The following is a 12,683-nucleotide window of genomic DNA, read 5'->3' on the forward strand; positions in this document are numbered from 1 at the left end:
TTGTGGTCTTGAGAGATTGTTCTCGAGACAAGGGAGGTTTATTATACTTGTAATTGTTGAATTCATTATAATAAACTATATTTGAGGGGGAGGTATTCAAGATACCTCATAAACACTTGTGTTCATATTTGCATTATATTTTTCATTTGTTTTTCTTTGTTAAACCTCTTTGAGGCTTGCGCTTTCAATTGGTATCAGAGCGGGAGTGCGTCTTGGGCTATTTGGAGTGTGAAAGTGAGGTTAAAAGAACAAGAAAGACACAATGACTGATGGGAAAAGTTTCTCTATTCAATTGTTTGATGGAAGAATCAATTTTTCCATATGGAAGAGCTCGGTGGAAGATGTTTTGGTGCAACAAGGCATCGATGATGCACTTTTGAAGGAGAAGCCAAATCATGTAGAAGCAGCAAGGTGGACACAAATGAGAAAGAAGACGGTAAGCACAATCCGGCTTGCCATTGCACCCGAAATCAAGTATCACTACTTGAAAGAGACCGATCCCGGTGAGTTGTTGGAAAAATTACAAGCGGTGTATGCTTCCAAATCCCTTACTAATAAACTTTGCTTGAGGTGGGAGTTGTATCAACTCATGAAAGATGAAGATACAACAATGCAAGACCACATTAAAACATTTAACAAGTTGGTGTGCCAACTGTTAAATGCCGATGAAAAGTTCACCGATGAAGAACAAGCTCTATTACTTTTGGCTTCACTTCCCAAGGACTATAGAAACATAGTCCAAACATTTCTCATAGGTAGGGATTCTATCACTCTTGATCAAGCATTGGCGGCGTTGAGAGAGAATGATAGGTTCATGGTGAGAAGAGAGGGGGAAGAAAAGAAGGATGTTGGGGAGGGCTTGTTTAGTGAAGGTTCTAATAGGGGAAGAACCAAAGAAAAGGGATATCAAGGAAGGGATAAGTCTCAAGGGAGGGGTGACCTTAGTAACAAAGAGTGTTACTATTGTAAGAAAAAGGGGCACATACAAATGATGTGTAAGGAATTTAAGGAAGACCTTAAGAGGATGAGATACTTAAGGGATAGTTGAAGGAATGAGAGTGAGAGTAGCGGGAATGCCGCTCTAGGCTTTATTGATGATGATGATGACTATGATGGGGCTCTACTAGTTGATGGGGGAGTGGTTCATAGTAAGGAATGGGTAATAGACTCCGGTTGCTCATTCCACATTTGTTGTGAGAAAGGAAAATTTACTAAGCTTAGTTATGGTGATTATGGCCTTGTTACTTTACCAAATGATGAAAAGGTGAAAGTAGAAGGTATTGGTGAGGTTATTATTGAGACTCATGGAGGTGTCAAGAGAAGACTTGGTGATGTAAGGTATGTACCTAAGATTGAGAGGAACCTTATTTCATTAGGTAGACTTGAGAGTAAAGGATGCACTTTCAAAGCAAGTGGAGGGGTTTTGAAAGTCATTAGAGGGAGCATAGTGCTCATGAAGGGAGTAAGGAGTAAGAGGAACTTGTATGAGTTACAAGTTAATTGTGGTAGCCTAGGCCACAAAGGTGTTGATGATAGTGTGTTTGGGTCAAGGAGAGTTACTTTTGCGGATGATAAGAGTATTGGACTTGAGGGGGAGATTGTTAAAGCAAGTGCCAATAATCTTAGTGATGACGTTCACTTTAAACATATAGTCGAACATGCTTTGTCTTGTACTTTAGAGAGGGTCGATAAAGATGTGTCGAATATGGGTGGTTTATGGTTTCGAACGGTTGATGAGAGTTGCTTGATCAAAGCAACAAGAAGTGAGGCTGACTGTGAGTGGCTCGAACAACCGCTCGGTCGAGCAAAGAGTGGCTCGACCGGTCGAGCGGGGGTGGCTCGGTCGAGCAACTTGTCGAGCAAGATGTGCAGATCAGGTCAGTAGCTTCTCTGGAAGCTCGCTCGACCGAGCGAGGAAGTGGCTCGGGTCGAGCGGAAGTTCAGAAGGCTACATTGGATTCTGTTTTCATCAGAATGTGAAGTGACTATGCAATCATGTGGTGCATTACTTCTATTGTTGCTTGTAATGTTTATTGTCATAGTTAATTAGGAAGTTAATTGGATGTTAATTGTGAGTTTATGGTGATTTATGAGGGAATACTAAGGGTGATGAATACTTGGCTATAAATAAGATTCATCACCCATAGTAACATTCACCACAAACACAAATATTGTTGAGAGGGCTATTGCATTGTTAGAAGCTTGAGAGTGTTCTTACTTTGCTTTAGTATTTGTGGTCTTGAGAGATTGTTCTCGAGACAAGGGAGGTTTATTATACTTGTAATTGTTGAATTCATTATAATAAACTATATTTGAGGGGGAGGTATTCAAGATACCTCATAAACACTTGTGTTCATTTTTGCATTATATTTTTCATTTGTTTTTCTTTGTTAAACCTCTTTGAGGCTTGCGCTTTCATAGGTAATACTAGATAGATACCCGTGCGAGGTACGAACATCGAAAAAAATGTTTTTGAGTTAATTTTATACTTGTATAATATTTGTACAATATTCTAAATATATGTTTCCATAGACAATGCTACAAAAAGTTTATATTATATGTTTTCCCACAAAGATGGTGTTATTGTAATTATTTTATGGCTGGTATATAAATTCAAAAAAATTACACTGGTTTGTAAATTTAGGAACAATATTATTCTACAGCTGTTAAATAAAGTTGAAAAGTAATTTTGCTATATCAGAATATTATTTTCTTTTATTTTGGAAATCATATTGAAAAATGATATTGATTTACATTTTAGTCACATTTTAGTTTGGAAATAATATAGGAATCATATTGGAAAATAATAAAGCTGATCAAATCTTATTATGCACCTTAAATAAATTCTAGTATTTTAGGAAATAATTTTCAATAAATAATCAGCTGCCACGACAGCATAAATGAGCGGAAAAATATTGAATGAGAGTTTAACATATGTCAGTCTCGTTTCTTCATTAGTAGTCTTTATAGATAGATAGATAGATTATAGATTGTCTAACATAATTGCAAGTTTTGCAATATCCTAGTATCATGTTGAAATTTAATTAGCTCATAGACAAAGGTATAAGGAAACTTAAATGGAAGAAAATTGTAGTCCTGTACCAACAAGATGCAAAATACCTGTTTTAATTATGAAACGAGGAAGTGAGAAACACTTGAAATACCGTTAGTAGAAGCGTTATCAAGAGTGGCGATTCGTGGAAGGAAGCGACTTGAATTCCTGCAAAACAACACGTTAGCCTAGTCCGGGGGTGATCTCCCCGAAAACCCCTCCGACGCTCAAGTTAGAAAGTGGATATGAGAATATGGAGTAAGTGATTATAAACTGAATGCAAGAAGATGTTGTGGATGATGTTACTGGAATTTTGATAGGCTAATGAAGTAGAGAATGAAGTAGAGAATAAGTAAGGCTACTTAAGAAGATTATTTTCAGATGATCCCTCCCTCTCTGATGGTTGTCCCTATTTATAATGGTGGGGAAGGAAGTTACTTCAGAAAGGAGAGGTTGAAGATTATGGGAGCAGTGGGAAGTTATTAGCCTTGGAAGAAGGATAGCCAAGCAATGAGGGAGAGTGGGAAGTTATTTTGCTGGAAGGAAGTTAGGGTATTTGGAGGTAAATAGCCTTTGGGCCTTTCAAGGGAGGAGGGAATCCAGACAAAGGCCCATTGACCGAAAGTCACGGTCAATCCAGAAAGTCAAAGGTTATTTAGGTAAAATGACATTAATAATTTAAACAAATAAATACGTTAGATAAATGATACCATGACATTTTGCCCCACGCACGAAGAATGATATAAGAAAGGCAACCTTGATGAATCGAAGTATCTTTCTTTGTGTGGAAATGGTAATCGTCAGTTGGCAGATCTTTTGGAGGATCCCGAAAATTGGATTCATAAGCTTTAAATCGACTATTCATATGCCGAATTCCGAGTTGTAACGGGGAAGTTATAGCCTTTTCAAAATAACCGCAGGAGATGTTTCAAGAGAAATAAATAACATCAGTAAAGCCGCGGCTTCAAGCATGCCGCGGATTATCTCTGTCCGTCTATACTGTTTAGCAGCAGAATAGATGCAGAAGTCGGATCCTAGTTCATGCTTAATTGATGCCGCGGAAGCCCCAATACTTTGAATATTTTGGAACAGGAAAGCCCCCAAGGGGGGTCCGACTTATCGACCGCACGGATTTTCAGGGACTTGGATATCTTTGAACGAGATCACCATCAAAACGGGTCCGACTTATAGACCCTACGGACAGGATGCCGGTTTGATCTGATCTACCTTCCTTTTTTGCCGTGCTATAAGCCGGAGAGTTAAGGGAAGGTATAATACCGCGGAATGAATGAGTTGACTTTCCCGTCAACCGAATCAAATGTATTGAAGACGCGGCTTGAATATATACTTAGATTTTTATTCTTCACTAAGGTACTTAAGGGAGTCCGACTTATAGATGTTGCGGGGAGATAAAAAGACTTGGAATCACTTTCTTCGTTCTAACACGTCCCCCTTTTTCTTCTAGGACGCGGAAAGGTTATGTAATTCCGTGCCTTGGATGATACTGAAAAAATGGAAGAATTTCTCCCATACTTAGAATTTTTACACCCTAACTGGAGGCACCTGGGGGTCCGACTTATCGACCATGCGGACATCCCAATACTTGGAATAATTTTTTTCCGTCCTGGGGTGTAATTCAGGGTCCGACTTGTCGACCCTACGGCTTTAATAGAAAATTTTATAACTTGGAGAATCTGTTGTCATTTTACCCCATCTTGGTAGTCCGACTTATCAACTACCCGGTCATAATCAAGATCTGACACTTAGAAAATATTTTCAATATCTCCCTTCATGGAGGATCCGACTAATCGACATCACGGACATTATATAAGAATGCTTAGACAAATCTTTGACGTTTGCCCCCTTATTGGGGGTCCGACTTATCGACCCCCCGGTTTATGTTTGGGACACCACCTTTCGTTCAAAGGATGTTTAGGTTCAATGTTTTAAGCATTTATTGCTGCAATAAATAGGGTTGTTGGAACAGTTCTCTCTCACCTAACTCATTAACTCCTTCAATTCTTCAAATCGCTAGAAAGAGAAAGTAGAGAGAGACGCTCTGACAATCTTCAACCCTCCTTCAAACTTCTGACAATTCTCTCGAAGATCTTCAAGGATTCTGACAGAACTTCATCAAACTTCTGACAAATCTTCAAAATATTTTCAAGGTATTCAAATCTTTCTTCAAATTCTTGAGTTTCTTCAAATTATTCTTCAAACTGTTCTTCAGATTGTTCTTCGTGTTCTTGAATGTTTAAAGTTTTGAATTAATTTTATGAAATTAGCCCTTATCCTTCACAAGTTTCGCCTACTATTTTATGACTATCGTTAATATGGATGTCGCGGCTACTCATGAGATAATAGCTAACTTCGATATTAACTCGGATATCCCGACGAAAATTCCTTTGGTAGCACGTAGACGCTTTAATAAAGAGGGGTTGTTAATGAATGATTCGGATGATAGTAGTTCGGTGAGAATCACCCCTCATTATGAACCAATAAAGGCCGGGGATGAGTCATCCGTGTCCCCTATATACCCTCCGGAGATAATGAAAACTGCTCCTTGGGAAGTGAGCGTTGCTTTCTTCCCCAATTACCTGCCGCGAATAAATCCTGACCTAGAAGGGTTATTGTATGTAGATATGGAAAACATTGAAGGATCAGCCGAGTCTTCTGGAAGGGAGAGCGCAGCGCCGGTTCCTCCTCCATTCTACATTCCCAGCGGCGGTCCCCTTAACTATTTCATAGATTTACAAACCAAGAGAGACCTAGACAAGCGTCGGGAAGCCATCTCTCAGAAATGGGGTTTGAAAGATGACATCAATATTATCACTCCGGGGAATTATGACACCGTTAGGTTTCCTCCCCCACACTGTATAGCTGTATATTTTCCTTCTTTTGAGTTAGGACTTAGGTTTCCTCTTCACCCATTTTTTAGGGAGGTGTTAGAGTTTTTGAATATTTCAGTCCCTGAATTATATCCTAATGCCTGGGGTTGTATGGTGGCATTTTTGATCTTATGTAAAGTTTTGGCCGTGCCACCAATACTTACCGCATTTAGGTATATATTTAGAGCCCGCCTGTGTAATTCTCAATCATACGGCTGTGGCTGGGTAACTTTCACCCATCGTCGTGGACTGAAGATAGTCCACGACCTCCCTGATAACCAAAAGGGGTATAGGACGAAATTTGCCTACCTATACAATTAAGGAGGATGGAATATTAAGACCTCCTTCGACATCAAACCCAACCTTTCGAGTTTTAATAACGGGATCCCGCAGTGTTCTTTTGATGACGCGGTGATCATTGAGTATGCAAAGATGGACGTTCAATTGGGGAGGAAACCCATGAACGTCCAACTTAACTGGATACCGGATCGTCCTGAGCTGGAGAATGAGAACCTCCTCTCAGCATTCGGCATCAGCTTGGCTATCGATCGGAGTAAGAGTCGTCGGATTTCTTCCTTCCCTTTTCTCTGGTATGTTTACTTGTTTCTAACTCTTGATTTTTCAGGGATAGCCAAGGAAAATTTACGGGCGAAAAATCCAGAACTCATGAAGAAATTTAGCGTCATGAGATTTGCTCAAGGGGCCATCCAACGGCCCGCGGAGAAACCCCTGCCTCTTCCTCCAAAGGTATAAATTCATACATATTTTTCCGAACTATGAGAGATTTCTTCGATTTTTTCTAACTTTTTCTCTTATAGGACTCGGCAACGGTGGAGAAGGGGCTGGACGAAGTCCCCTGCGAAGAGGAAGCTCTCCGGCTCCTTGAGGAAAGGAGACGAGTCCACATTCCCGATGACTCTCAGAAGGCAATCCCTTCTAAGAAGAGGGAATCGAAGAAGACAGAGAGGAAGAGAAAAAGAGTCTCTTCCTCCCATGAGGAGAGTGCCTCGAAGAAGGCCTCTGCGGGAATGATAATGACGGCCGTACCTCTGCAAATGAGGTCGGTGGAGGAGGAGGTGGCTTCACCTCAAGCCGAGGCGTCCCCTGTCCTGAGCCGGGACAAAGAGAAGGTGGGGGAATCGGCCGCGGCTCCCAAGGCGAAGGTGGAAGAGGTGTACCGTCGTCGGGAGGTTCTTCCTTTCCGACACGACACCCCTTTTACCGATTTGGGGCATAAGGGTATGATTACCCGATTCAATAGGGCGACATTCCACTTGATTAGCCAGGTGGATGTCGACCTCTTGGAGTCCCTGTCCCCCACCGATAAGGTGCGTCAACTCCAAGTTTCCGCGGCTGAGGTAACGTCCTTCCACTTTTATCTTCTTAAGTTATCTATGCTTGGATTTAAACTTATTCTTTTTGCAGGCTTTTCTGAGGTTGTCCTTTGAGCTCAACCTCAGTCGCCAAAGTGCCGCGGACAGGGAAACGCTGGCCGCCCTATCCTCCCGCTGCGATGAGCAGGACGAGGAGCTCCAAAAGCTCTGAGAAGAACTGCCGGGCTTAAAGGAAAAACTGGCTAAATGCTCTGAGCTGAAGGAGCGTTTAATCAGAACTGAACAGTGGCGGGAGAGGGCGAGAAAACAGCTGGAGGCGACCGTTGGAAGTCTGGACGCGGTTTCTAACAAATCGGCAACCCTCGGCCATGAAGTCGGTCACCTAATGAACGTTCATGCTAAGCTGGTTCATCAGAACCAGTGTCTTTTGGAACAGGCGTCGGCTGATTCCACCAAATTCAAGACTTTGCTATCCGCGGCTAAGGTGTATAAAATCAGCTTGAAGAGACGAGCCCAGATAGCTAGGGATTGGCTGACTTCGGACGAGCCGGAGGCGTCAAGTTTCTTAGGGGATCTGACAGCAGAGATGGTAGGTACGGGTTCCACGATTACAGAAGAGAGGTACCGTCTGGCTGCCGCTGAGTTAGGCGTTGACTTCGATTCCCTCCAACAAAAGGCAAATCACAAGGGGGACGAAGCTTTGGCCAACCTAGCTCCGATTTTGGAACGGGAGTCGGCGGTATTGGTGGACCCCAACTGGGACGTGGAAGAGGCGAGGACTTGGTCGGAGAGAGTTGATGTCGCGGCTGAAAAGGAGGCTCTATGCCTTGATCTGGATAAGTTAACTCTCTCCCCTCCTTCGGCCTCGAGCACCCCCGAGAACTTGGCGCTTTCCAGCTGGAGAGTTTATGCTTAGACCTGTCAAATCTCCTTATCGATGAAGGAAGAAACCTCCAGGGCTTGTCCAAGGAGCTGTCCGAGATTGAAGTGGAGCCGTTCAACATTGAAGATTTTATGAGCTTCACTCCAAGTCTTGAAGAGGGGGCAGTCGGGTCTCCTCAGTTGTCGGCCCAGGACACAGAGGGGGACGTTGATGCCTTTTTAGATGATGTTTAATTTTGTTTTGTAATTGTAATTTAAACTTGACATTTTTGACCGATTTTTGTAATTCTAATCGAGTTACATGTGTATACATTTTTGAATGACACTTCTATCATTGATACTGCCTCTTTTAATCTTAGCATTTCTAAGATTTTGTACTTCCTTAGTTCAACTCTTAATCCGCGGACTCTTTCAAAAAGCGGGGAGTGACGCAGTCAAAATTTAACTTAGAACAATTTTGGTCTTGGGACCCCATTCTAAGCGTCCGACTTATCGATGCCACGGTCAGGATCTATTGAAGTTTACTTAGACTAATTTTGAACTTGGGACCCCAATCTAAGGGTCCGACTTTGTCGATGTCACGGACAGGAAACATCAAGCTAAATTTTTACTTGAATAATTTTGAACTTGGGACCCCAATCTAAGGGTCCGACTTATCGATGTGTCGGTCAGGAAACATCAAGTGAGATTTTTACTTGGAATAATTTTGAACTTGGGACCCCAATATAAGGGTCCGACTTATCGATGTGACGGTCAGGAAACATCAAGTGAGATTTTTACTTGAATAATTTTGAACTTGGGACCCCAATCTAAGGGTCCGACTTATCGATGTGACGGTCAGGAAACATCAAGTGAGATTTTAACTTGGAATAATTTTGAACTTGGGACCCCAATCTAAGGGTCCGACTTATCGATTTGACGGTCAGGAAACATCAAGTGAGATTTTTACTTGGAATAAATTTGAACTTGGGACCCCATTTTAAGGGTCCGACTTTTCGATGTCACTGATTCGTGGCGATTTAGAATTAATTTGAATATGGGACCCCTCTCAAGGGGTCCGACTTATAGACATAACTGAATTTAATAAGATTTGCAATGTTACTAGAAGAAGTAGAATATAACTGAATACTTGTTAGAGCCGGATAAATCTGAAAAATGAAATCTTGGTTATTGAAAAATGTAATGACAACGCGACTCATGCCGCGGGATGCAGTACAACTGATTTTGAACAATGTGACAATGCCGCGGGATGAACTTGTGATGACATTAATGATCGGACTGGCCTCTTGCGAATCTTATTGAATGAAGTACTTTTTTAAATGATCTCCATTCCATGGGCGAGGTAGCTTCTTTCCTTTTATGTCTTCCAGTTCAAATGTTCTAGGTTTGATGACACGGACGATTTTGAACGGACCATCCCAGTTGGCTCCAAGCTTCCCTTTATCTACGATTTTCCCTGTGGCTTCAACTTTGCGTAGGACGAAGTCCCCAACATGAATATGTTTGGTTTTGACGAGCCGGTTGAAGCTGCGAATTATTTTTTGCTTCTGGGCCATGGACCTTAATAATGCGTTCTCCCGTGTTTCTGGAAGCAGATCCAAGTTCTCCTTTTCCGTTGTTCGTTCTCGTCGTGTGAGTACACCTATTTCTACTGGAAGCACCGCTTCAGATCCATATACCAGAGAGAATGGGGTATGCCCCGTTGCTTCTTTGACGGTTGTTCGGCTTGCCCACAGGATGCCGGGTAGTTCCTCGTCCCAAGTACCTTTAACCCCCTCTAGTTTCTTTTTGATACCGTTCAGGATCTCTTTGTTTGCTGATTTAACTTGCCCATTTGTTTATGGCTGAGATACGGAACTGAATCGGATTTGAATGCCAAATCTGTCGCAGTACTGTATTGTGTTTTTACTGACAAATTGTCTTCCATTGTTGGTAATGATCACACAAGGAATGCCGTATCTCGTGATGATATTTCGCCATATGAATTGACAGACTTGTTTATCCGTGATGGAGCTGAGGGGCTCTGCTTCCACGTACTTGGTGAAATAATCAATGGCCACTATAATGAATTTGTGTTGTCCCTTTGCGGGAGGGAAGGGGCCAAGGAGATCCATACCCCATTTATCGAACGGTAAGACGGCTTGCATGACGGACAGGTAGTTAGATGATTTTCTTCCAATCTTTGAGTGGTATTGGCATTCGGGACATCGCTTGACCAAGGTTTCCGCGTCTTCCCTGAGAGAGGGCCAATAATATCCGCTTCTGAGGACTTTGCCAATGACGGTTCGTACTCCTTAATGTATACCGCATCCGCCTTCATGTATTTCGCGAAGGATGTATTTTCCTTCTTCAGGAGAAACACACTTTAAAAGGGGATGGGTATATAATTTTTTATAGAGCGTGCCTTCGTGGAGCTCGAACCATCTGGCCTTCTTTTGAAGCACTTTGGCTTGATTCTCGTCATGGGGGAGCGTCTGATTTTGCACAAATTTGATGTACGGTTTCATCCACATCTCTGATCTATCAATTGTGTTAACCATGAGGTTGATACTGGGGTTCGGAAAAACTTCCCAGATTATTTCGCGAGCCGCGGATGTTTCAGCTGAGCTGGTGAGTTTTGCCAGGGAATCGGCTTGTGCGTTTTGAGATCTTGGGATGTCGACTAATGTGAATTTGTCGAATTTCTTGACAAATTTTCTTACTTGTTGCAAGTACATCTTCATGCCATCATCTTTGGCCTTGAATTCTCCATTTACTTGTCCGACTATTAACTGGAAGTCAGAAAAAGTGGATAATACTTTCGCCCCTGCTTCATGGCAGATTTTGAGCCCCATGAGTAATGCTTCGTATTCCGCTTCATTATTAAAGGCCGCGAACTCGAATCTGACTGCTCTTTCCATACGGACCCCGGCAGAAGACATGATCAGCAGCCCAGCTCCGCTGGCTGATTGTGTTGAGGATCCATCCACATATAACTTCCATTCTTGACTAGGCTCATGATGTTGGGGGATAGTGCTTTCGGCGATGAAGTCCGCCAAGGCTTGTGCTTTGATTGCTGTTCGTGGTTCGTATTCGATGCCGAAATCTGCAAGTTGATTAGCCCAATCAGTGACGCGGCTTGATTTGTTTTTTCCTTCCAGAATCTTTTTCACGGGTTGGCTGGATCTGACGATGATCTGGTGGGATTGGAAGTATGGTTTCAGTTTTCTGCTCGCCATCACGATTGCAAATAGGACCTTTTCTACTTCGCTGTAGTTTCCCTCAGATCCTTGAAAGGCGTGACTCACATAGTATACGGGGAATTGCTTCGTTTCTCTTTCGGCGATCAGTACTCCTGACAGAGAGTATTCGGAGACCGAGACGTATAAAACCAATTTTTCTCCTTCGTATGGCGAAACCAGTTTCGGGAAAGTGGATAAGTGCTCTTTCAACTGCTGAAAGGATTCTTCGGCTTCTCTTGTCCATTCGAACTTGCTTTGCTTGAGGGTTTTGAAGAAGGGCGAGCATCTATCCGCGAACTTTGATAGAAACCGTCCCAAGGCAGCTATGCATCCTGTTAGCTTTTGAACTTCTTTTACGGACCCCGGGGACTTCATGTCCCAGATTGCCTGTATCTTGTCCGGGTTGGCTTCTATTCCTCTTTCATCAACAAGGAAACCAAGGCATTTCCCGCCGGTGACTCCAAACACGCACTTTTCAGGGTTGAGTCTCATTTGATATTTCCGGAGGGTATTGAACGTCTCGCGTAAGTCCGTGGCATGCTGGCACGCCTGCCTGCTTTTTGTGATCATATTGTCCACTTATACTTCCAAGTTTCGGCCTATCTGAGATTGGAAGACCTTATTGACCATTCTCTGGTAAGTAGCTCCAGCATTCTTTAGCCCGAAGGGCATAACTTTGTAGCAGTATACTCCGGCATTCGTAATGAAGGCCGTATGTGGCTGGTCTTCTGTGGCCAAGGGAATCTGATGGTAGCCGGCGTTAGCATCCATGAAACTCAGTAGAGCGTGGCCTGCCGCGGAATCTACCAAACGATCTATCTTAGGAAGAGGATAATCGTCCTTGGGGCAGGCCTTGTTCAGATCCGTGAAGTCAACACACATCCTCCACTTACCGTTCGCTTTTTTCACGAGGACGACGTTTGAGAGCCAGTCGGAGTATTTGCATTCTTTGATGAATCCAGCTCTCAGCAATTTCTCCACTTCTTCTCGGGTGGCCTCTATCCGCTCTTTTCCTTGATGTCGCAGATTTTGCTTCACGGGTTGTAGCCTGCCTTTATATCAAGTTTATGGCACATGACACTTGTAGGGATGCCAGGCATTTCTTCCGTGGAAAAAGCAAAGACGTTGCGGAACTCAGTAAGGGTGGCAACGATATCTTGCCTCACCGGGCCAGGGAGATCCTTCCCTATTTTGATGCGTTTTCCCCCGAATATGTCCACCTCCTCGTATCGTTCTACGGGGCGAGGTCTTTCTTGCGGGTTGGGGTTCTCCAGATACACGCTCATGACACTTGGGGACTCCTCTT

The 12,683-nt window shown here is 43.0% G+C and overlaps 1 protein-coding gene across 1 annotated transcript; it reads right to left on the bottom strand.

The window, feature by feature from the left end:
• Nucleotides 1-9,451: 9,451 nt before the first annotated feature.
• LOC130815501 (uncharacterized) lies at nucleotides 9,452-11,869 on the bottom strand. Its single transcript, XM_057681993.1, has 3 exons — nucleotides 10,578-11,869; nucleotides 10,066-10,391; nucleotides 9,452-9,972 (listed from the first exon to the last, which is right to left on the bottom strand). Exons 1-3 carry the CDS (start codon nucleotides 11,867-11,869, stop codon nucleotides 9,452-9,454), a joined length of 2,139 nt encoding a protein of 712 aa, XP_057537976.1.
• Nucleotides 11,870-12,683: the final 814 nt, after the last annotated feature.

Source organism: Amaranthus tricolor, chromosome 6 (genome assembly GCF_026212465.1).
Source record: "Amaranthus tricolor cultivar Red isolate AtriRed21 chromosome 6, ASM2621246v1, whole genome shotgun sequence".
NCBI lineage: Eukaryota > Viridiplantae > Streptophyta > Magnoliopsida > Caryophyllales > Amaranthaceae > Amaranthus > Amaranthus tricolor.

Coding starts and splice junctions, on each gene's coding strand:
- LOC130815501 (XM_057681993.1), bottom strand. CDS start 11,869: ATGAGACTCAACCCTGAAAAGTGCGTGTTTGGAGTCACCGGCGGGAAA. Junction 10,392..10,577: donor CTTCAAAAGAAGGCCAGATG/GTTCGAGCTCCA, acceptor GCCCTCTCTCAG/GGAAGACGCGGAAACCTTGG. Junction 9,973..10,065: donor CAATGGAAGACAATTTGTCA/GTAAAAACACAA, acceptor AAGTTAAATCAG/CAAACAAAGAGATCCTGAAC.